Source organism: Seriola aureovittata, chromosome 16 (genome assembly GCF_021018895.1).
Source record: "Seriola aureovittata isolate HTS-2021-v1 ecotype China chromosome 16, ASM2101889v1, whole genome shotgun sequence".
In the NCBI taxonomy this organism is placed as follows: domain Eukaryota; kingdom Metazoa; phylum Chordata; class Actinopteri; order Carangiformes; family Carangidae; genus Seriola; species Seriola aureovittata.
The window spans coordinates 4865904-4891861 of NC_079379.1; the positions used below are offsets into that span (position 1 = coordinate 4865904).

The 25958-nt window shown below is 41.9% G+C and overlaps 1 protein-coding gene across 4 annotated transcripts; it reads left to right on the top strand.

Annotated features, from left to right (window-relative positions):
- Positions 1–215: 215 nt before the first annotated feature.
- Positions 216–25453, top strand: LOC130184306 (voltage-dependent calcium channel gamma-4 subunit-like). Of its 4 annotated transcripts, none has more exons than XM_056400236.1 (6): positions 216–320; positions 6037–6385; positions 10640–10891; positions 15880–15963; positions 19266–19406; positions 19779–25453. In XM_056400236.1, exons 2-6 carry the CDS (start codon positions 6355–6357, stop codon positions 20618–20620), a joined length of 1350 nt encoding a protein of 449 aa, XP_056256211.1. In that variant the 5' UTR covers positions 216–320; positions 6037–6354; the 3' UTR covers positions 20621–25453. The 4 variants fall into 4 exon arrangements, with proteins under 4 accessions (XP_056256211.1, XP_056256213.1, XP_056256210.1 ...); XM_056400238.1 differs by having other exon boundaries at positions 240–320; positions 6040–6385; XM_056400235.1 differs by lacking the exon at positions 216–320 and adding an exon at positions 338–626.
- Positions 25454–25958: the final 505 nt, after the last annotated feature.

A 25958-nucleotide genomic window follows, 5' to 3' on the forward strand; every position in this document is an offset into this window, starting at 1 on the left:
TATGTAACGGAGCTACATTTACAAAAAAAAAAAAAAAAGTCAAAGACAGGTAAGAGAAAACTCCTGTGTGATTATATCAAGAAAAACCACAGCAGAGAACTACACTCCACACAAACACACACTCTGGCACAGAAAAGCACGTACATCCAGTCCTGACATCCCTCTTCTTCCACACCTCTCTCTCTCTCTCTCTCTCTCTCTCTCTCTCTCTCTCTCTCTCTCTCTCTCTCTCTCTCTCTCTCTCTCTCTCTCTCCCCCACCAATCAAGCACCCCGCCGCCACCTGCATCAGCACCGGCTGCAAAAGTTGCTCTTTCAAAGGTAAGCCTGTACACCGATCAATATATGACAATCTGCCCGATCGTCGATATCTCGCCGCTGTTATTTAATGCACTAACGACGTAACAGCGTATCAATCGGACCGGTGTACGCGTTCACAGCTCAGAGCCGCGGAGGAGCGCGCCACATGTAGCCTACATGTACACATTGTACTCTCGATAAAATCATCTGGGAGCGACGCTTTGCATTTTGTGTTCATGTGCATTTGCAGTAGTGAAGATTTTAAAGCTGCTTCTATCGGGCAAAGCTTCAGATTATAGAGAAAAGTGAGGAGGATCTGTTTGCAAGGTAAGAGCTCTTTTCAAAATAAAAAAAAAAGAACAAGGCGTTGGTAATTCAATGATATAATGTTAAGTGGATGCAATGATGTCACAATTACAGGAGACAAAATGTCACACAGGACAATTTGTTCACTAACTTGTTACTGCCAACCCCCCTTGTATAACTATAATCAATATGTGATTTCTCCTTGAGGAAATGTTCAACAAATATTAATTTCAACAAATGAGAATATGACACAATCAACTTTTACCATGTCTTTGTCTCCTGTGCTAGAGAACAGTCTGTGTTATAGGATGTGTAGGATCCGTAGGATGTACAGAGTGTGGGCTCCAGCTGGAGTCTGGATTTAGACTCCTCTGTCTTAGTATTGAACATTACTGAAGGAAGCAAACTGATCCTGCTTCCTGCGTATTGAGTTTCACTTTGCTTCCAGCTGGAGCCTGTGCTCCATATCAATATCTTGGGTTAAAAAAAAAACCGAAAAGAACAATTAAAAGTTACTTTAATTCTCATTTAAACCTGCAGCCAAATATTTTATGATTTCATCAGATATGAAGATGGGTCAGTGTGCTGCTTTGTTATATAGTTTTAAGGATATTATGATGCTCCTATGGTACTTCAGCAGAAATGTTTGTGTCTGTGAAACTCAGTGCTGCACAAAAATATTCTTATAACCCTTATGTACCACTTGAGATCATTTAATATTTAAGTTACCAGTATGGTGCAATATAGTATATATTATATATATTTTTTTTTTTCTATAAACAGACATGTCTGACAGTATAGAGCTCTAATATGTAAACCAGTGTACCTTTTCACACAGCAAACACAGGACCATGCATCCCATCATGCCTCTGTGGACTTGGTTCCCCACTATGTTGACATCCTGATCATAATCACCAATGCTCTTGACGAGCTCCCGCACTTCGTCCGTGTTCTGCCACTGCTTCTCTGTATTCACGGCAGGATTCATACCGTCGCTGAATTCATGATGCAGAGCGTAGCTGATTTGTCCTTGAACTTTCGTCCTTGTGCATTGTGTGTTTGTGCCGCTGGCGAACCCTTACAACATGTGTTTGTTCCATGTTGCACTGCAGGAGCCTTCCTCGTAATCCACAGTCAGTTTGGATAGCGAGGTTTATTTTAGGGGGTTTTTGAGCACAAAACAACAAAGTCTGAGTTTCTGTTTTTTTTTTTTGTTTGTTGCTACTGATTACAGTCACTCCCAGGGGTCCTGCAGGGCTTTTTAAGGGGCCCCAGCAATCAGGGCAAATGCTGAGTGCAATGCTGAACTGTTTTCAGCTGCAGGTCCTCTAATGACCACTAGATGGGCCCTAAAATTCACTGTGTCACTGTGCTGATAAAACTGTGAAATTCATTTTTGAATTACAAAATCAGAAGATTCTATAGTCTCGGTAGCTTATCTTCTTTCCTTAAATTGATTAGTTTGATATTCAGTAAAGTTTGACTGTAATTCTAATAATTCTATATATGCATGGCTTACATAGACAAAAACTACTGTAACTTTGCAATACGCCGTGCAGTTGCAATCAAGCCTAGATGCACATTACTCAACAACATGATACATTTAAAGGTCCCATATTTTACACTTTTGTGTTATATTTAAAGTGTTACTCCATAAGAAGATACATTTGTGGTTTTAAGAACCAAAAACCATCTCTATTTAGTTTTACATCTCCTCTCTCAGGCTCTGGAGCTCTAGTAACAAAAGGTTAGTGAGTCAATCAGAAGAGAGGAGGCTCTGAGCCTCTCTTCTGATTGGCTGTTTTCTGAGTGACCAAATAAAAATATAGCAGATTTCCGGTAAATACTCAGAGAAACCCAATCCTGCAAGTTTGGATGGTGGGTCTAAGTAGGCGGGGCTTGGGGCATGGCTTAGAGCGGTGACTGCTTTGTTGTGACATCACAAAGTTACAAAGGTCCTGACGGCTGGTTTTAAGGCTCAGTTTCTGAATACAGGCTGGGTGCTTTTCTCTGTGGACTGAGCGCTTTGATACTTTCACAGTATTAATATGTATTATGATAGTATTTATAATCAAAAAAAGACATGGAAAAATCGAGCTTTATACAATATGGAACCTTTAAAAGACCATAAACATAAACTAAAAGTCTCAGTCACTTGAGATTTGGCAGAATTAATTCTTATAAAATGCCCCTAATACTCCCTGACACAATATAGTTGTTCTTCAAAAACCAAGGCTGCTATTAATCGGTTTCCAGCATCAATTCGACAAGGTTAGCTCTGCTGGATCTTGAAATACTTTGTCAATGTGGGAGGAATTGTCAATCAAGGAACGCTGCAGGCACACAAAGATCTTGTAATCATTCTATAATTTATACTGTTGCCATAATTTATCATTGGGTATGAGATGAAATTCAAAGCATTTGCCTGATTATGGCAAAAAACATCAATATGCATGCTCTCAGTAGCTGGCAACAATCACAAGCACTTGTCCCCAGAAAACGCAGCTTCTAGTTAGATTTCTTTGTTTAAAAGATGATAAGGCTGAGAGAGATGCACTGTCTGTAAAGGAGCATGTTTGCTTAATTAAGAAGAGTCTCAGCCTATCGCACTGTGTGGATTTCTGCTTGCTCGTCCAACATTTGCCCAACACAAGCTCATCTCTGTGCCGAGTTTCCCTTTAGAATCCTTCACAGATGGTTCGTCAGTGGTTTTTCTCTGTCTGATGGTCCCTAACAAAGGATATGTTTAAATGCTACATGAGCAAACTTCACACTTTGGCACTTTCACTAGGACTTTTTGAAAGTTTAAGGGATTTCATTTGCCAAAAACCATTCAAGGAAACATTAAATTTTGTCTTCTTGTCAGTGGGGGTGGAGGTGTTGAAGACTTTCAGCCAGCGTTAGTGTCTACACTTTTCTCTGGATTGGTTCCTTGCTCACTTGCTGCCATAAAAAGCTCTGAAGTTTCCCTGTAATTTTGATTCATTACTTTCTGGTCACTGAGAACGGTTTTCTGTTAGTGATGACAAAACAGCAGCAGGATCTCCACAGTCTCATGCAGACAAGATGGGAGAGTAAGAAACTGGGGATGCTTTTACATAAAAATGAGAGAAATCAAACATCTCCAGAGCGCTGAAACAAATGACACGTCCTGAACAAACAAAATAATTCCGTCATTGGCATTTTTTCTCTGTTTTCCAGGTAATTTTTTTAAGTCTGACCATGTTTCTGAACAATCATCTTTGATGAAAAAAAATGATTCTGGTGCATCCTCAGCATTTTTTTGGATGAAACTATTCAAATTCTGCCTACAAGAGCTGCAGTGTTAATATTTCGTCAAAGGAGAGACAGCTCCACTGGACGAACATCTGTCCAGATGTTACACCTTTCTTGGTGTTCATCTTCCACCAACGGTACAAGCTAGAAGTCTTCATAGGTCTTTTGTTCCCCATTCTTTAGGTCTCTGGTCTGTGTATCAATAAGTCTGATACCAATGTGGCCGTCAGCTCTGATCATGTAAATTAGCCTAATTATCCTCAGGTCTGTTTCAGACAGGCTCTGATTGTCATTGCGTCACTTTCAAATCAGGTTCTCTGCAGATCTGTGAGGACTTCTAGTGCAGAGCGACTTTGAGCAGGAAAGGTCGACCAAATGGGCAACAGGTCCTGCAAACTAAACAATAAAATGAATTGTTTGTGACTGCCAAAGCAACTCATAATAGCAGTTTGTGTTCTGACACCTTCATTAGCAAGACAAACATTATTTGTCATGGCTTCCAAACCCTTTCCAAATGATGGTTCCAAAAGATTAATATTGGAATCTGACACCACTAGGGTTGTAGGGTCGGTTTGGCTTTTGGTACAAAACTACTTGATTAAGTTTAAGGAAAGGATTTTTATTTCGTCATTTAAAATATATTTGGATAGGGTTGAAAATTGTGGTTACAGCTAAAGGAAACTGTCCTTAGGAAATGGCATCATCAAAGTTACACAGTTCGTCAACCCATTTGTCTACCCTACCTTCATCTTAATGAGGATTTGTAGCTGTGTAAAAGCATCTCTGTAGCTCAGCCCTTGCTGCTAACAAACGACAGCCATAATTCACAGAGCTACCAGATGTTTTTTGTTGGTGAAACATAAACAACTGGTTTGTTGAGGCATTTGAACAATGATCTGATGCTGTTGTTTTTCTCTGGAGTCTCCAAACGCTGGTTTGTGGTCAGAATCGCCTCTAGATGTACTGTTTATGTAAAACAACTCAGGATCCCCCGCTGTGTTGCTGCTGATGCCTCTCATGTGGATTTTGGATGTCCTGCAGTTTTGGCAACAGTTTGAAGAAGAAGAAAAAAAAAGAAAGAACTAGCAAAACCTGACCCTGTGTCAGTGCTGACGGGGATTTTCTTTTCAGGAAGACTCTGCTTGTTGAGATGTAGGATGTGAGTTTCCAGCAAGAAAACAGCTGCTCTGCTGAAATGCCTTTGAGCAAAGCATCGAATTCCAGCTTGTTTTTTTTCTTTCTTTTTTTTTTGAACCTCTGCATTGTACATTTCAGTCAGCATGAAACAGCGCTAAATGCTTGTGATTAAGCCATCGCACCAAACAGGAAGAAAGTTGGATGGATGAAACATGCCGAGACACTGTGACCACAGTGCTAATGACTCACAAGTCTGTCATCTCTCGTGTGAATGTTCATTCCTCATGTACAATATGCAACCATGGATATCCAGTACATGAAGATGTGTATGTGTGTGTGTATGTGTTTGTTTGTGTGTGTGTGTGTGCGTGTTTGCATGTGTGACATCCAGACTCATCTGCACAACGATGGAAGTCACACACTTTTTATTATTTTTTTTTTTTATCTCAGCAAAATCCTCTCAGCTGTTACATCCACCCCTCTACTCCCCTAACACACACACATACATACACACACGCACAAACACATTTACACACATACACACTCACTAGCTCCACCGTAGACTTTGGAATTCACTGTTGCCATGGCAATGGAATAGAGCACGCTCTCTCGCATCGCCTGTTCTTTTCTATTGCTTTATCTCTCTCTCTCTCTCTCTCTGTGGAGGCAAACCAGCTTCTCTTGTTTGACAGGGGGCTCGTTTTTTTTTTTGCCTTCGGCATCAGGTTTTGGATGTTTATTTGTTTGTTTGTTTGTTTTTTCAATAACATATCATCATCTTCATATAGGAAACACGTTTGTATGGGAGATGCTTATGTACAGGAGCATCCCCTGGTTTCAAGACTCATGTCACGTTCGTTAATCGAATCCATCCTGCCCCCCCAACTCTATCTCCTCTTCTCATCTCTTTCCTTTCTCTCCCTCATCTTCTCCTTGTCCTTTCCTACTCTCCCTCTCTTTCTGTCTTTCCTCTCACTCCCTCTCATCTGCTCTTCCCTCCGCCTCTTTCTTCTCTCAGTAGCTAAGATGACTGCCATGACAATTCAATGAGAGGAGAGGACGCCAAGTGAAGTATCCCCCAGCTCGCTGAAAAGGAGAGAAGGAGTGCTCAAGGTAAAGAGAGGAGAGGGAGAAGCAGAAGAAGAAGAAGAGGAGGAGGAGGAGGAGGAGGAAGAAAGAAGGGACAAGAAGAGAGGCAGAGGAGCGAGGGAAGGGTAAGGGGCGAGAGAGCGAGGGATAAACGGTGGATGGAGGCAGCTCGGACCGGGGCTACGGAGCGCTCTTCACCGACGAAGAAGAAGAAGAACAGCAGCAGCAGCAGCGGGGGGGAGAGGAGATGGAGGCGAAAGGCAGAAACATGCCCCCAGGTAACACGCGCACACACACACACACACACAAAGACACACACACACACACACACACACAGGCAGATGTGGATGTGTTCTTGTATACACAAACAACCAGATGCACTTGTGAATTCACATTTATTCACATGCATGACACATACATACATGTACATTAAAGCATAAACATTTAAACACACAAACAAGCACGGATGAACACAGTCATACAGGAAACCACCCATAAACACACACACGCACACACACACAGGAGTGCAGATATGTACAGAGGTCTGGATTCAGAGGGCAACTGGCTTTGATTAATCTGCGTTGGCATTTGTGTAACCAAGCTAAATGTTGTTTCTTATTTAAATCACAGATGACTGAAGGGAGTGTTGACACATGAGGAGTTGAGGAAAATTCAGGGAACATGAATTTAATGAATTGCAATATTGGACGGAGGAGCCTGACACTTGAAACGTCAGTTAATTTTCCACTGTGTTGTCTTCACATGCACAGTGGGCTGTGGACAACAATTTTTTGTTGTTGTTGTCGTGGTTGTTTTCAAATGTTATAAACAGCCACGGTTGGTTGTATACATTTTTCAGACTAGCCAATCAGGATTAAGTACAGCCAGGATATGTGAAGTTGTGTCACCTCTTGTTGTCTACATTGGATGCAACACAGTTGTGCTTTTAAACATCAGGAATTCTTCTATTAAATCAACAGTGAAGCCTGAACTGGCTCCGTCTGCAACCTGAAGCTTCTCTTTACAGCTGTGCAGTTTACTACAATAGCCTTCTAGTAAAAACAGGATAAGCATAAACCTGCCATTTAACTGACTTGGCTTTGATATATTTTTTAGTGTGTGGAAATGATTCACCACATCCATCCAAGGCTATTTTTGAAAAATGCTTAGAATATTTAAAGCACATCAGTGATGAAAGATCCATGTTACAGCTTCTTTTAATGCAGACTATGAGCAGCTGTAAAAGTAAAGATTTGTGGAAACTCATCAAGATGCCTGTTGCTGCCATGTTGCTATGTCAGTGTTCCTGCTCACATGACAGGTTTATACTGAGGTGCAGCATGAAACAGCCAGTAAAAAAAAAAGTTTGATTTTGAAAAGCTTTGCACATTTTCATTTAAAGGATAGATCTACTGTACAGATTGAAAAGCCCCTTAAGGCAAATTTTTGATTTGTCAAATTGGGTTGTATAAATAAAACTGACTAATCACCCAAAGCAAATTCAAAATATAATGTTGTCGTCATGGAAGTTCTGCCTGTTCCAACACAATGGTATATTATAGAATTGACATGTTTGAAAAGATATATTTCTGGTTTTAAGAACCAAAAACTCTCAATGTAGTTTTATATCTCCTCTCTCAGGCTTCTCTCTGGAGCCAATCAGAGTGATCGAATAAAAATATAGCAGATTTCAGGTAAACACTCAGAGAAACCCAATCCTGCAAGGTTGGATGGTGGGTCCAGGTGGGCGGGGCTTGGGGCGTGGCTGAGAGCGGTGACTGCTTTGGTGTGACATCACAAAGCTGCAGAAGTCCTGATGGCTCACTTTAAGGCTCAGTTTCTGAATACAGGCTGTGTGCATTTCTCTGTGGACCGAGCGCTTTGATACTTTCACAGTATTAATATAGAAACTAAACCTGATCTATAATCAAATAAGACATGGACATCTACCTTTATACAATTAATCTACAATTAACAGATGTTTTTTAGTCAGAGACACTTCTATCAATCAATCAATCAAAAGTTATTTGGACAGCACCTTGCACAGAGTTTAGTTCTCTGCAGGTGACTAACAAGCTGATAAGAAAGCACAGATGTAAGCTGTTTAACAGTTTGAGACTAATCCACATGAGACATAAAAATAATGGAAATGTAATAATAAAACCAATAAAACAGATAAAAATAGATAAACACCTCGGGGAGTTTTACTGCTATTGATGTCTTCTCTCAGCCTCTCATTCATGCTGATGAACCACATGCATAAGATGTCAGTTTCAATACTGCCGTGACGCTTCTTTATTCTGCATGGGCAGTGAATCATGTAAACAGATTCAGTGGATTCCTTATATAGTATGAAATCAAGCAAGTTTTCTATTTAGATTTAGAGCTTCTTTTCACAAAATGAGGAGAAAATATGAAACAGCAGGAATACAGATTTTGCAAGGGAGAAATGGAGCTCCCAAGCAACTTGCATATATAAGTTTGAAAATCAGTAATAGTTACAGATCACTGCAACACAAATTCAAAATGAAACTACCTCAAGAGTTTATTTAAATACATCAAAAAGAAAAAGAAAGACCAAATAAGAAAAATATTTCCTGACGTGAAACTATTCACTGAATGTGTGATCCGAGTTACTTCACCACCCGCTGCAGCAATGCCTTCTTTCCTGCTGTTCTTTTTGGGACTTACCTTAATGCATATTCCAGCAGGCCGGTCACTTTCAGGGTCAGAGTACCAGTGGTCTCTGTTATTTTGGGATTTGCGTTGCCATGGAAACACCCCGCAGGCCCACTGAATTAGCCAAATAGTTTCAAAGCCCACACCGGCAATGATGTTCTCTTTATGCGATCAATCGTTTACATTAACCTCCCGTTTGGGATCGAGTGAACCGAAGTCGTGGTCGAGGCTTCTCCAGGATGTCCGCCATTTTTATTCAAAAGTTTGAGTAACTAAATGGTTAAATGGAAATCCATGTAGTCGCCCCTCCCCACCGCCCCCACCCCCTACCTCTTCCTCCCCTCCCTCTTCCTCCCCTCCATGCTCCTTGGATGTTTCATTTATGTTTCCTGAAGCACAACAGATGTGCTGTATCTCAATTTTCCTCATCGTCCTTCTCACTGTTCACCTCTCAGCTCTGATTTATGTCTCCTCTTTCCTTTCCTCTCCACTCAACTCCTCCTCTCTCATCATCCACTTTTCTCTTGTCATTGTCATTTCTCATTTATTTAAGTGTACAGGAACCTCTGTCCGTCTTCCTTGCTCCTCTGCAGTTGCCCCTGGCTACCTTTATTGATCTTGTCATTGACTTCTAAACACAGATTATCTCCATACCTTCAAATTCTGTTGATCCAGGTTTACACACGAAGGTCAGAATTTAAATGTGCCCTCCTGCTGAGATAATATATAACTTATATATATATATAAAAAAATGGATTTTCAAACTTTATTTTAATTTTCTTCCAAACACCTTTTGGGGAAACACTGACAGACTTACACAGAAATATTTTTCCCTCCATGTCTTCCAGCAGTCCATCCTCCACCCTCCACAGTTCACTGTTATATGATATTTGTTGTTTTATATTTTTGTTGAAGCAGCGGGGTCGGCATTTTGTTCTTCTGCCGGCTGCGTGCTGCCAACATTTCTTTACTGCTCCAGGCTGTGTGCGTTGTTTTTTGTTTTGTTTTGGGGTTTTTTTTATATTATTATTAAAACCCGCTCCACTGTGCTCACCCAGAATGCAACAGAAAGATTTAACCCCATGAGCAGCTCTCACCAGTCACCTACAGGGGCCCGTGGGGGACAGTAGTTCTATTAATGCATAAATATTTGACAGTTCAATGCATAAATTGAGCACAGGATGGGATGCAAAGGTGGTTACATGTCTTTTTTTAGTTTCTCATTTTTAATTTCATGGATGCTCAACCTTCCAGGGCATTTTTAACCGGCACCCTTTTATAGAAATAAATGAATCAAACAAGAGTCTATTAGTTTCACATTAGCCTGAGTATTCAAATGAATGAAATGCTATGTTAGCAGACGTTTGAATAACAACCAGTATAATAACCAGTAAACAAACACAATGACTGTGAGTACAAGGTGACCGTAACCTTTGTGAACAGAAGATCACTCCTTGCAGTAAATGTCTCAGGCTGACGTTAAAGTTAAAGAGTGTCTTTACTCTGCCACCACAGTGGCAGCATCCTCCGAAGGATGCGTCCCCTGAATTAGGACACAGCTAAAGACATCAGTAAAGGTTAATAAAGAACATATACAGAGCAACGTGCTCTCCTTTGGGACAGCTTTGGCCACTTGCCCTCTGAATCCAGACATCACCAGTTTCACGAGGACTTCTTAGGATGAAGATTAAGATAATGCTTTTATCAAATCTACAGACCGTAAAGTAAAAAACAGCACAAACCTTGCTTCATTAAAGAATGATTCTAATTCCATGCATCTAAAGCATCTTCATGTGCAGTGAACAGAGATGTCTGCTGAATATAAGTTCTTTTGCTCTGTGTTTTCTCTTCAGATATTAGTTTCCTTCCTCGCCCTGCCATGGTGTGGTGTGAGCGCGGCATCCAGGTGCTGCTGACCACCATGGGGGCTTTTGCAGCCTTTGCCCTGATGACAGTGGCTATTGGCACAGACTACTGGCTCTACGCCCGGGCCTTCATCTGCAACAGCACGGCCAACTCGTCCCAGGAGGACTCCAACAACAAGGACAAGAAAGACCCTGGGGCTCTGACCCACTCCGGCCTCTGGAGGATCTGCTGCCTGGAAGGTACAGCTGGTTGTGTGTGTGCATGAGTGTGTGTGTTTGAAGCTGTGGAAACCTCTGGATGCTCTGGGGGTTGAATGTGTGTTTGTGTGTGTGTGATTTATCATGCGCTGGTCATTGGAGGGTCTTGTTGGGGTCAGGGTGCTCATCAGTGTAATCAGAACAGACATAAATAGGTGTTCTCTTACTCACAAACAGTCACTCACACAGACACACACACACACACACACACACACACATACACACATGGAAACATACACACACAGAGTCGTGTTTCCATGACTTCAGGGGACATTACATTGACTTACATTCACCTTCTGGAGACTTCCTCTTACCTTAACCTTAACTAGTACTTGCCTTACCTTATCCTAAACTTCAAACACGTCTACAAATTCAAATTGAATGATTTACATTATGGGGGCTCTCTTTTAGTCCCCATAGAGAAGACAAGTCCCCATAATGTGTAAACAGATGTAGGTCCCCAGAACATGAGTAATACCTGTACCACACACACACACAAACACACAGTCACACTCACACAAACTACCAGTATGATATATTGCCCCACTTTTCTTATTTATTTCCTGCTTTTCAGGTCTTGTCAGGTGCAATGAGTTGCCACTGTTGCTACAAATTGTTGCACTGACATAATTTGATGCTGGTTTTCAGCCTGGTTGCCATGTGACCATGACAACCATGAAAACAATCCTTCCATCCATTACCTACTGCTTATCCTTATAGGGTCACGGAGAGAGGCAATCCCAGCTGACAGTGGGTGAGGGCGGGGTACACCCTGGACAGGTCGCCAGTCTATCACAGGGCTGACGTATAGAGACAAACAAGCAATCACACTCTCATTCACCTATGGGCACGTTAGACTCGCCGGTTAACCTAAGTATATGTTTTTGGTGGGAGGAAGCCGGAGCACCCGGAGAGAACGTACGCAGGCACAGGGAGAACACAGAAACCTCCGCACAGAAAGGCCCCAGGCCTGGGATTCAAACCCAGAACCTTCTTGCTGTGAGGCAACGCTGCTAACCACCATACCAATGTGCCGCTCACCATGAAAACAATGCAGAACCTAACTTCAATGTCATCAGTCAAATTCCCTTTGTATAGAACTGAACTGTTTTCCCAATCATGCTGTGGTAGCAAATGTAATCACTGCCTGGATTATCTTCAAATTATGTGTTTGTTTGAATGAAGTGCTACATGCCACTCACCCCTCATTGTGGTTAGGTTATGGCAACAACGGCAATTGAGGTAATGTAAGGGAAAGATGATTTTGGGTGGCTGTGCCTCAAGAGGTAGAACAGGTCGTCGACTACTTCGAAGGTCGGTGGTTCAATTCCTGGCTCCTCCTGTTCGCATGTCGACGTGTCCTTGGGCAAGATACTGAACCCCCAAGGTAGAAAAAGCACAGTATGAATGTGTGAGTGAACGGGTGAATGTGGCTTGCTGTTTGGTGTGTTTTGAGTGATCGATAAGACTAGAAAAGAGCTATATAAATTCACCATACATGATCGTGTTGTTTCTCAAGTCATTGTGGACTTTTTAATTAAACCAGAACCAGGATCTAAACCAGATCTTAAGCAAGGGCCGTGAGAGTGTGAACAGAAAATAAAATAAAAAATATATATATATATTTTAGTGGAAAACTAATGACATATGTCAGAGAACATGATACATTCAGTATCAACGTTTTTATGATTTGCTAGATCCGTAAATTACTAACATTTCTCCATTGTTTTCATAGAAAACTAAATCTGGTCAGCAATAGAGTTCCTTCAAAACATAGCCTTTGCAAATAAGCCGTATATAAACATAATTAGTGGACACTGCTGTATATCTGAGCTCCCAGAATTACACACCTCTTCACTGGCAGTGAGTAAACAAATGGATAGAATAGACAATGTTTGTGATAGATGAACATATCTTCCTGGCAAAATGCTGAACACTGCCTTTGCTTTCAGCTACAACCCCTCTCTGTTAAGCTACATGATGAGATGAGAGCAGGTTGATAGCAGCGACCTGGATGGAACAGGCTGTACCAGCAGCCACGGTGCTCCCTGCTGCTGCCCATTCAACCTCAGATGCAGCAGGAGCAGGTTTCTGTCTGAAAGCACCTTCAATCACACTGTTCTGAAATTTCTTAACCACCAGCAGATCTAAAACATTAGGCGATACACAATTTGTAGCACTGCCTATACCCATGATGCATTATGATATCATCATGACAAGCTGTAAACACGATAATGAGATGTTATAAAAGCTAATGTGGCCCATGGTGTTTCCGTTTTTTAGAGCGTTGTGGTTTTGTTGCACGACTCAGATAAGAGGATTTCAAGATGTAGACATCGAAGCTCAGCCTCTTTTCTCTCTTTTAGTTTCATGCACAGACAAAACACAAATACTTACACATACCGCATACACAGACACCTACTATACTGCACCTTAAACATAATGCTCATCATAATGCCCCAGAGCTCAGATATGAGTGGTGACTCATTCAGTGACTGATGAAGTAGTTTTTCCTGTGTTGCTGCAGCTGCCAGACAGGCAGGACACACAAATACACATATAGTTCAATAGTTTTTGGAAGCTGTTTCATATGGAAGGACCTCTTTTTGTTTGGACAGTTTCAGCCGTAGTGTAATGTTGTATAATATATATAATATTTCTGTCTCGTCAGATGTAGCCAAACATTGACTGTAGTTGTTGCCTGGCAGCTGTTCTATAAAGGTGTTTGACAGACAATCTGCCGCTTCATTCTGATATAATGCCCACTGGGTTCATTTGTGGATAACTATTCCCTCTCTAATCCAGTTCCTGATCCTTGTAGATTAATAATTCTGCTCCATTACCAGTTCATGAGGTTTATCATGGGATTACTTTTGTTTCTTAGTGTTTCTAAGTGTGTGCGCCGGGAGAGTCCTATTCACATTCTTTTAATGTCTTTTTTTCTTCCTTTCAAATGCTGTATTTTATTGCATGAGAGACATTCTATCTCTCTTTTCCTCTTGATGTTAATTTTGTCCATGTGATGCACAAATAGCTGATAAGATTTGCAACAAAACACAGTTAGAGCTGTTGGTGTCAGGGTGAACCAATGAAGAGCCAGCTTCCATGTTCAATCTCTTGCCTTATTGAAGACAATAAAAGCTGTGTTTCCACCACAGCAACTTTCCTCAGGAACCAGGAACCTTTAGAGGAACTATGCACATTTCCACCGCAGGAACCAGGGTCTAAATTTAGTTTAGGGGTGACGTCTGCAGCACTGAACATTTCTGATTGGTCGAGTACCTGCTGCATTTTATTTCACCCGCGATGTTTAAAAGTCCGCAGTGAGCGAGCACCGAGCGAGCCAACACATTTTCCACACCGTGAAATAGGTCCGGGAGAAAGTAAAAAAAAACTGAAACTGGACCAGAGTGGCTAGGGTTGCCACTCGTCATGTATAATACGGGATCATCCTGCATTTGAAAATAAAATGCTGCGTCCTGTATTGAATATATACAGGACGCAATTTGTTCCGTATTTTCATTCATGTTATGTCCTCAAAGTGCTGTGAATAATGCAATGTCAAGTAATAATTTTGCATAATCTTCCCGGGATTTAAGGCTGCAGACAACAATGGGCCACAGGAACCTTTTAGTTCCTGAAGAAAAGTACCTGGAACAGGTACTTTTTGGTCAAAACGTGGCTAAAGATAGAAAAGGCACCAAAAGCTATTTCATACAGGAAGATGAGGGCAGTATTGGTTTGTTTGTCCAATATCCAAAGTCAACCTATGCTCACATACAAGGATCTCTAGTATTGGTAATGAGGGAGTATGTCACATGATGTTTTGGCGCTGAAAACCTGTTAGAGAGGAAACAGGTTGTGTGGGTCAAAGTGTCTGACTTTAACATGGGAGACCACTGTTTGTGGTCAACAGTCAATTAGACTGTTAACTGACTTAAGTGTTTTTGTTCTTTGTGATGCCCACAGGTCATGGCCATGTGCCAGCGCTACATCTGCGACTGTGTCTGTGAATGAGTGATAAAGTTAGTCCATTGGGCTTTTCCCACTGGCCGTTGCCCTTTCAAAATAATTTGACGTGAGCAGTTTGTATTACATCACCAAGGGGGCATTTACAGTAGATCCACAACAGTTTTCAACAACCGTGCTGAAATAGTGACCAGGGCTCAACTGCAGACTGTAACAGGCCTTTATTTGAGACAGGCATGTATTAGAGACAGGCTTTTATTAAGTCCCTCTGTTGATTACATATGTGAGCCCAGTCCTGGGCTCATGAATAACAGCCACTAAAAACAAAACAACTTTTTTGAGTAGCGTTGACGTTCCTGGTACAATACCCTGTTTATTTTTATGTTGACTTACGTTGTGCTGCTGTATTTATTAGTATAGTGGAGCTATCCATGGTACTGAAAGGGTGGAATTAATTGTGTTGTGTGTCGGATGTATGATGGCATTCTCCATGTGTCCACATGAGGAAAGGACAAGACACATGGTGGAGCTGGGTCTTTTTAACCTAAAATTACTGTTACCACCAGTCAGTATAGGTGTTGCCAAATCAACTGGGACTGAAATATTAAAGAATATGATTTAAAGGTTTGTGAGAAACATCTGTCTGATTGGCTCCTGGTAACTGTGTCAAGTAATCATAGTGAATTCATCCTACTCTTTTTTCATTTTCTATTGTTTCTGTCTGGTCATCTTCAATTCGTCTGTCTTCTCTGTCCATCTGTCACCCTGTTTACTTCCTCTGTCTCTTCCTCTTCTTCATCTTTTCATTAATTTCTTTGTCTCAGCTTCTGTCAGTTTCCGCTGAGTTGTACTGTATATTCTCTTGTCTTTCTGTTTTTTTCTATTTCTTCCCTTCACCATTCCTGTCTTTTTTCTATCTTCTTCTCTTCCTTGTGATCTCTACTTTTTTTTTCTGCCGTCCTCCTCACTCTCCCCTCTTCTTCCTCTCTGTCTTTCTTCAGGCCTGAAGCGAGGTGTGTGTTCCCAGATCAATCATTTCCCAGAGGACGCAGACTACGACCAAGATGCTGCAGAGTATTTGCTGCGTGAGTGACACACACACACACACACACACACACACACACACACACACACACACACACACACACACACACACACAAACACACGTTTACAAATGAACAACAAATGCACACAGGCATGTATAGGAACATTAGATAACTGTACACTGGCATACACACACATTTACTGTGCGCCACAACACATATATATACACACACACACACACACACACACACACACACATCTCAGCAGAAAACACACATACACACACTACAGTTTCCATCACACACAGATACAGAAAGGACAGAAGGGGATGGTGGGCGGACATCAATGCACGGATGTCAGATTCAAGTAAAGCGTTCCTGGAGGTGCGTGTGTGTGTATGTCTGCATAGTGTATTTATGTGTGTGTGTCAATGCCCAGGTGCATGGGGTTGGGAGTCTGGGGGTGTACAGAAAGCTTTTTCTTCTTTTTTTTTTTTCACTGATGGATTGAACGAACAGCCTTCACTAATGGATTATTTTCAGCTCAGGACTGAGGTTTCACATTCTGCCTCCATTGTGATAGCAGATTCTGTTCGTGCAGCCCTGAACCTTTTGGTTTTGCAAAGTATATGTTCTATCCATATATTATATAAAGGTATCTATTTCTGTGAAGGAGGCCCTGATGCTATCTGAAATTCTCTTGTCTGCTTTGCTGTGCAACACTGACTGAACCAGTACATCTTCAAATGCTGCATGATCCTCATGATTTGTTTTAAAGGTCCCATATTTTAAACCTGTTTTATTTGAAGTGTTGATCCATAAGAAGATATATTTGTGGTTTTAAGAACCAAAAACCATCTCAGTGTAGTTTTACATCTCCTCTCTCAGGTTTCTCTCTGGAGCTCTAGTAACAACAGGTCGGTGAGCCAATCAGAAGAGAGGAGGCTCTGAGCCTCTCTTCTGATTGGCTGACTGTTTTTTGAGTGATCAAATAAATATATATCTGATTTCAGGTAAAACACTCAGAGAAACTGGCTGAGACAGCTGCCTTGTTGTGACATCACAAAGTTACAGAAGTCCTGATGGCTGGTTTTAAGGCTCAGTGTCTGAATACAGGCTGTGTGCATTTCTCTGTGGACTGAGGCTTTGATACTTTCACAGTATTAATATAGAACCTAGACTTGCTTTATAATCAAAAATACTTACACTTTATACAATTTGGGACCTTTTAATAATATAAAATGTCCAGAATTTATAGTTATGGACAATTCATTGACAAACAATATGTTTCAGACTTTTCTGCCATAGTTGATGGGAAAGTACTGAAAATGTTAAAAATTGAGATATCTTGGAATCTAATTGATTAAATTGATGATAAAACTGTAGATTATTTTCTTCTTTGATTAGCAGATGAACTGACTAAATAAACAAAATTCCAAAACTCAAAGATTTTCAATTACACGGAAAAGCACCAAATTCCTACATGAGAGAAGCTGGAAGCAGCATATGTTTGTTATTTTTGCTTGCAAAATGGAATGACTAATCAATCATGAATATAGTTGCTCATTATTTTTAGGTCTAATGCCTATAATCATTTCAGCTGTACTGCTTACAAATAAACAGGACTGAAAAATTCAACTTTCTCAATGGAGGAAGTAACATTTTACTTGACAAACTGAGACACACAAAGATTTAGAAAATCACTGCAAACACCTACTTGAAGTCAGCTGGACATTCTTTCCTATCAACTACTTCAGATAATCAATAAATAGTGCTGAACTGCCCACGTCGTCCCACTTCCAGTTAACAACAAATTCAGGGAATCATCTGCAGCAGCTATTTGACATGTCTGACACAAGCTTCTATGAATAAATCCTCATCACAGCATTATGTTTCCCTTCAGAGGCAAACAAAAGCTAACACAGCCTGAAGAGTCACCTTCGAAACCTGAGGGCTCTGCGATTCTACATGTTCTTGCCTGAGATGGAGCTTTTCAGCATTTTAAACTTGGAAAATGTCTCAGTGCTGTATGTTATCGCAGCTGCTTTTAAGCTTGAGGTGTCTGCAGAGGGAGGGGGGCTTAGATGATGTAATGCAGTCTCTTGCAGCCATATTGGAGAGGTCCTACTGTTGGGCAGTAGCAGCTGTGAAGTGATGACTGACAAGTTATTTCTGACAAAGAGCTGGCTTGTACTCCTGAGGCTTCCTTTGTCAACATAAAGTTTAGTGCAACTCTGGAATTTAAAGCCAAAAGTTCTTTTTTTTGTTCTTTTTCATTGAGAAGGAAGGTGGTTCTGACTGTTTTAGACATGCTGCATTACAACTGTATTGAGAACGTCCTCCTGTGAATGGAATGGATGGTAAATGGATTGGACTTACATCAGGCTTTTCTAGTCTTGTCCACAACTCAAAGCCCTTTACAATACATGCCACATTCACCCATCCGCACACACACTCATACACTGATGGAACAGCCATCAGACGCAATGAAGTGTTCAGTATCTTGCAAACACATGGACACACATGGACCATGACTTTCTGATTAGTGGACGACCCGCTCTACCTCCTGAGCCACAGTCTTGTGAAAACACAACCCCAGAGGTCGTCTGTGCAAGCAGCTCATTACGACCCATAGGCGACCTCTAGTGGCCGCAGTAATTTTGACGGAAGCAAACGAGGAAGTCGTTAAGTATAAAGAGTGACAACATCCCTGTTGCGAGAGTTGGGTCAACAAGACTTCGATACAGGAGCCCGCTGTTCGTTTCCCGGGTTATTCATGACCTTTCTACAACCTTAACCGTGTGTTTATTGTAGCCATGACAACAAAAGGTTCTCTGACCTTAAGAAATAACTTATTTTTTCAAATCCATGCAGCAGATAATGAGCTATTTTAGTCTTGAAAAGCAATAGATTCTACACTTCCCATCCTGCTCACCTGATAAACCCCAACATCTTCCAGTTCATAGCTTTCTGGTGAAAACGTGTCGTCTCCAAGCCCAGACTCTCTGATTTGACAAAAGTTCCTCCAGATTGACAAAAGACATCTTGTACTAAAACCTCATGTAGAAAACCCATAGAAACAGACCAGCTGCTGCCCCGGAGCCAAGTTATAGTGTCAGCTATAGCACATCTTGATAACACTTTTTCTCCCAGTGTCACGAGACTGTTAACTTTGCACCTTTAAATGGTGCTGAACCCCACTAATTGTACTACATTAGAAAAGCAGAGGATTTAGTCATACACACACACATACACACACACATAAAGTCCACACAGAAAGGTTGAGAAACAATGACATCGCAGCCAAAAGAATCACGTATCTGTGCTGATGTCGTCGTCTGCAGGTGTGGTGCGAGCCTCCAGCATCTTCCCCATCCTCAGCGCCATACTGCTCTTGCTCGGCGGAGTGTGTGTTGCTTCCAGCAGCTTCTACAAGAGCAAAAGGAACATTATACTAGGTGGAGGAATTCTCTTTGTAGCTGCAGGTAAGCGGAAATGTGGTGTTGGATTTTATTAAAACACACACTCTAAATGTTCTGTTTCATGTTTTTAGCCCCGGTTTGAAATTGTGTCTGCTGGCGTTGCCTCCTTTAATGGACGACTTTGTCCTTCCAATCACGTACTCCACTCTGAGCTTAAACTGTTATTTCACATGTAGGTGTTCCAGAGCTATCAGCCAAATACAGGCATAATAAGAGGCTGTGATGTTTGATATGCAGATGGATTTTCACGTTGCGCCTCCTCACTGTATAATTGAAAGGAAACTGTTCCTGTATCCCTGCCTGCAAAACAGTTTAATGAAGCTGCAGGTTAATTTGTCTCAGAGGAGCACTTAGAAGTCTTGTATATTTCCTCAGGCCTCAGCAACATCATCGGAGTGATCGTGTACATCTCAGCAGCTCTGAGTGACATTTCCCCCAAGAAGGACGAGGATAAGAAGTGGCACTACTCTTACGGCTGGTCTTTCTACTTCGGCGGTCTGTCCTTCATCCTGGCCGAGATGGTCGGCGTCCTCGCCGTCAACATCTACATTGAGAAGAACAAGGAGCTGCGCTGCCGCTCTCGCACCGACCTATTCAAGAGCACCACGCACGCCATGCTGCGGCTGCCCAGCTACCGCTTCAGACGGCGCTCTCGCTCCAGCTCGCGCTCCACTGACCCGCCACGCTCCCAGGAGACCTCGCCCATCGGTGCCTCCAAAACCTTCAGCCTGCCGCCCTCCGCCCCGCCGTTCTCTGTAGCCACTCTGCCCAACCCGCACCACACCAGCGGTGGTGGAAGCGGAGGAGGCGGTGACATCTCCATGTACACCCTGTCGAGGGACTCCAAGCTGGGCAGCCTGGGAGGCGGCGCCCCACCTCTCTACGGCACGGTGGACCGCGCCACACTCTACCAGCTCCACAACTACTTCCCAAAAGATTCCAGCGGAAGTGGCGGCGGAGGAGGTGGAGGGGTGATAAGCAGCGGAACGCTCCCATCTCACTCCAAGTCCAACTTGGCAGCAGCGGCAGCTGTCGCCCAGAACGCGGCACCGCTGAACACCTCCACATCAGCCGCCACACCAGCCCAGCCAGCCCCGATATCCACAGCCACCATGGAGAGGGACAGGGGCAACGTAGGAACCCTGGACCGACTGACAGCCAAAAGGGACAGGGATAGCAACTCAGATACACTTAACAGGAAAACTACGCCAGTTTAAAAGTACACCTCAGAGAGGAGGGAAAGAGGGCGCAGGGAGGGGGGGGGGGGGGGGGGCGTTGAAACTAAAGAAGAGAGATGGTGTTCAATTTATACAGATGTTAGAGATATCTGAGTTGACAGAGAGGAGGCTGAAAATGTGTAGGTGACATGTCAGCGGTGATGTTTCTGTCCTTGAGCCTGAGGTATAGCTGCCATAACTACCTACAGTATCATAAACAGTCATAGAACATCTGACATTATGTCCAAGTTCATGACATCTGCCTTAAAATGGTCATGACTTTTGTTAATTGTGCAGCAATGGTGCAATGGAGGCTTCAGGGAATCACACACGATCATACACAACTGGGAGCTGCCCAGTGAAACCAGTCTCCCAGTGCAGCATTTGGGGGTTAAGTGCCTTGCTGGGGAGGCAGTGGAGCGCTGTAGTTTTTTAGTTTCCTCATTTTGATTTTGTCAAACATTCAACAAAAAGAACAGGAAGTTTTGATTTGGTGATTTGTAGGTTTAAATCTGGTCAAAAACTGATCATTTCTAAACATGTAGACTTTGAAGCATCCTTTCTAACCAGCTCTTCTAAACCATACAATACTTTATGACACTACAGCAACATAAAACTCTTGAAAGAAAAGTGCCCAGATGGTGTAAGCCGCGCTTCTCCGTTACATCTCTGTTTTAAAAGGAACATAACGACACAGACGGGGACATTCAGCCAAGTAACAAGCTGCTCGGTGACGAGTTAACTGCCAACTCAAGGTCAACAGTAGCTACTTAACCTCCGGTCCCAAAACAGTGACCTCAGCCATACCTGACAATACTGACACACACACACACATCACAGACACAGCACACACCAGAGGAGGCTGACACACTGTGAGCGTATTTATTTTTCATTGTGTGTCAAAGGTAATTACAGTGACAGATGGGCATTCTCCACAGTCCTAGAGAAAGTAACAGCCATAAACTTTAAGCTTCACCCTGAACGCCTCCGTCACACCACTGCCAGTTGTCACCGTTTGGTTCAACGCTGCAAAAAATGTCCATCTGAGCAAGTGGCTTCATCTGATGTTAAAGTCCCACATTCTTTCTCCAAAGGTGTGAAGTATTTGCTGAGTTGTGGCCATGTGGACATAGACTGTTACTCTTGTTTCAAGACGACACTTGTTTTTCTGTTGCCTTAACAGTAGGAATTACATTAAAAAACATTCAGTACAGACTTGATTTAAGACGTTTATTGAGTGAAAGTATAGGACAATTCAGCAAAAACCCTGGATTATAGTCAGTGATATTTTTTTATGTCCAAACCAGAGTGAAAATTGTCACTTTCTTGTTTCGCAGGGGAAGTGGGAAGTTAGGGCCAGGCAACGTTAACACTTGGATAATGTAAGAGAAAGATCGAAACCATAATATTTCTCCTAAACCTAACCAAACTGTGACTGTTACAGAAGCTTTATTATTGTAACCATGGCAACAAAGGTCTAGTACACCTGCCACCATAGACCATAGTCATACGGCGGCCATTTTTCTGTGACGTCATACTCGAGGTGGGAAGCTCAGAGGATAATGTCATACTGATCTGTTGCAGGTTGCAGGTTCCATACATGTAGAAAATCTGACAAATCTTCAGAACAGAACAAGAGCCTTATTGCTAACTGAACTCATTACCTGTAGGGAGGCTCGTTTCAACACATGCTAGGGTATTTTTCAGACCTTTGCCATGACAGTGTTGGTACTGCTATCCTCAACTTTGACTGAAATCAAAACAAAACTGTTTGCAGTACGTCACTTACTTCCTGACTCATTGAATATTACCTCCCAACGTGAAACCTATCAGAAAACCTGACAGAAACCTACCATAGACTTCAAATAAAGATGGACATAGCCTCACGTTTCTGGAGAGCAATTTTGAAGCTGGGGGGTGCTCCACTGTCACCATCTTGGCAATGTCTGACTCCGCCCCTAACTCCCAGCTTATCCAAAAATGGGCAAAGAGGTGAGGCTTGTATGGAGCCGAGACTTGCATTTGTGGCAAGTATACGCTCACCCACCTGTCCCTCAAAGTGGCGTGCCCTCAATGATACATAACTTTAAGCCTATTTAATTGGATAAGTTAAATAAAAATTCACCCCTGTGCAGTTGTCATGAAGTAGGAAATTAGCTCTAGAGAACCAAAACAGTTTTTTGTACCAGGCTGTAAACATGAGTATTTCTGCTGTAAAGTTGGACAGTTTAACATGGGAGTGGTCATTAGAGGAACTGCAGTAGCACTTCTTATTGGCTTCATCTCTCAGCCCCTGAGTTTGCTGCTTGAGAATAAGACAAACAAATATAAAACAATCAAAGATTAAGTTGGCAGTGATAAACTTGCTCCGCTGTGTTATTGATGCAGGTTGATCATGAAACTATAAAACGTTAGTTAATTTCATTCAACCGCACTTATTTTCATTGTGGGTCATCTGACTACATGTACCTTCAGAGTTGGTGAAGACACTTGTAAAGATGAACATTTTTGCTCCCTACGTGATATTTAATTGCATAAATTTGATTTCAGGGTTTGTATGACTGTTTATTGCCATGATTGAATACCGACGGCTACAAGGCGGCATCCGCTGAGTGTTCCTGCAAAGGGCTGCAGCCACAGGCGACAGGGTGGGGGGGGGGGTCGATTCAGTTTACACTCAGGGGGTGAAGATTTAGTTAGAACATAGATTTAAAAGCTAAAAGTCAAGATCAATATGAAATATCAACCATTTTATCAAGCCAAGTACATCACTTACTCTTAGACAGAAACACAAAGTAAAGCACATTATGGATTATTAGATAAGTTATGAATTAGCTTAAAAGGATTTCTAACAAACCAATCAGAATTTGAGCGTGATATATTTTTTGAAACGTCAGATATTTCAGACGGGGGTCCGGGTGGGGGGGGGGGTCCACAGTGGATGTACTGAATAACATTTTGGACTGAACCTTCACACATTCTAATTCTGATAATTGGACTCATATATTGAACTGTGAATGCACTTCTGTGTTTGGAAATGAATTCAACCCGACCCTGGTCGACGACATGTCGGAGGAGGAAGAGGAAGAGGAGGAGGGAAGCAGAAAAGACCACAACAGCCAACTTCTGTTCGACTTCCCTCTGTCTCTCTTTTAGCTATAACTATAGGCCTACTATTTCACAAACTAGAATAATAAATGTATTATTGAATATATTATCAAGTCCATTCACTTTAACAAAAGCACATAATGTCTGTAAATGGTAATGTTTGGGTTGTCTCTTCATTCTGAGTGATTGATTCTCATCTCTAGGTTACATGAGATTGTAACTCCTTGAGTATTAATATCATGTTGCTGGTGTTTCTATGATCGTTATGGTTATTGCAGGGTATTTATACATTTTGAAATCTTTTTTTTTCTCTTTCTTTTTGTAATTCTTTTATATTCCTTTTTAATTTCTTTTTCTCTTGCTTATGTACACTAAAAGTCAGTGGTGTCACGTGGAAAGCATGTGCACAAAACGTGAGAGGGTTTAATAATGTGTAAATTCACCTCTTGAGATCGTCCATCGCCGTCTTCGTTGTTTTATGATGTTTATTTATCGGGGAGAGTTGACTGAGCGTGCATGCTCTTTTTCAGCAACGCCCTGTTTAACCTTCATGCACACGCACGCACACACGCACGCACACACACACACACACACACACACACACACACACACACACACACACACACACACACACACACACACACACGTACTGGCAGCAGCCCAGTAAAACCAGTCTGCCGCTGGTTTACTGAGCGACTTCCCTGGAACAGCCGGGGGCGTTAGGAGTAGAGGAGGTCATTCCACTTCCTCCACCCGGGTTGTTCCAGGCATTACATACTAATGGACAACCTTCTGCTTCTTCATTGAATTTCACTGTGTACATTATTTTTACTATCTCTATTATGTAATCATTTTCCTATCTTTTCTGTTCTTCATTATTTCTATAATCTTCCCTATTTTACGTGTAATTGCTCTATAATTTGTATCTTTTCCCACATTTTTTCCCAGCAGTTTTGGTGATATATCTCCATTGTCACTCTTCCATTATCATTTTGTCTTCATTTTCCTGAAGGCCATTTATTTTTGTTTTCTTAACATTACCAACGTAGCCTAATAATCAGTGTTTTTTAATGTTCTGACTAGTGTATAACTGTAGGCGATAGAATTTATATTAATCTATTTATTTTCGTGGTGGTATGTATAGATATTCTCAATGTTATATTGTTTCCTACACCTGTATCTTTGGGCTATAAAGGCTTCACGCCTGCCTGTGAAACAAGGTCAGTAGCTTAAGTGGTGGGGAAAGAGAGCTAAATGTCGTCTGTGTTGTCAGAACAATAATAAGTACAAGAAAACCGCATCGGCCTCATGCTTCTGAAAATGTGAGACTTGTTTCAAACTCTCTGAATAAACATTGGCACACGGTGTCCTTAACTCGTTTTACCTGTTTTGCAAAGTGTTAGTGTGAAGGACTTGGTCAGAAGTAGACGTTCTGTTCCTTTCGTCTCAGTTCATATCCAGACGTTAAAGCCATTTTAAAGCCAGCCTGAGTCACCGGCTCCTTTTCCCAACACTTAGGCTACTGTCACACGTCAAACCTGAAACTCTTCAAATGGACAACTGGTGTATTTCCTCTCAGCAGGCTCATACATGTAAAAGGACAATAAGGAGAATGGGAAGCAATGCAATATACTGATCCTCACTGGAAAAGACAAAAAATATAAGGTATATATACAAATATATATAAATATATAGATATATTCAATAAAGTTCTATATGAAAGTTGTTTGTGTCCTTGCTGTCGGTGCCGTAGTTGATTTAGCAACATGATCATTTCTGTACAGGTCTGCCACAATTGTTAAAGGGAAGGTTGAACTGACGCTACTGGGTCAGGGTTAGAGAAAGATCATGCTCATGATTTAAAAAAAGACCCAGATTGTTTGTCAAGAGTAGTGGAGGTATCCGTTGCACTCACACTTTGTTGGGCAGCACGTAGCGGCGGCAGATAAAGCGTCTCAAAATACCAGTACCTATTGTGTTCCATCTAACCCCACACAACAGCTGCATCTTGGCACACATCAGTGCGACGGGAAAAGCCAGTGTCCTATTTCCCAGCTTAGACACACGTCAGCTTTTCAGAAACATGGCGATATTGTCACATTCACACCCCAGATTCAAACATCCAGCTACATGACTGCACTAAATGATGCAATGTGTGGTGCGGCAGCTGTGTGTTGGATTTAGACTCTAAATGTGATGTGATACACAGAGAAAGGTCCATTCATTTTCT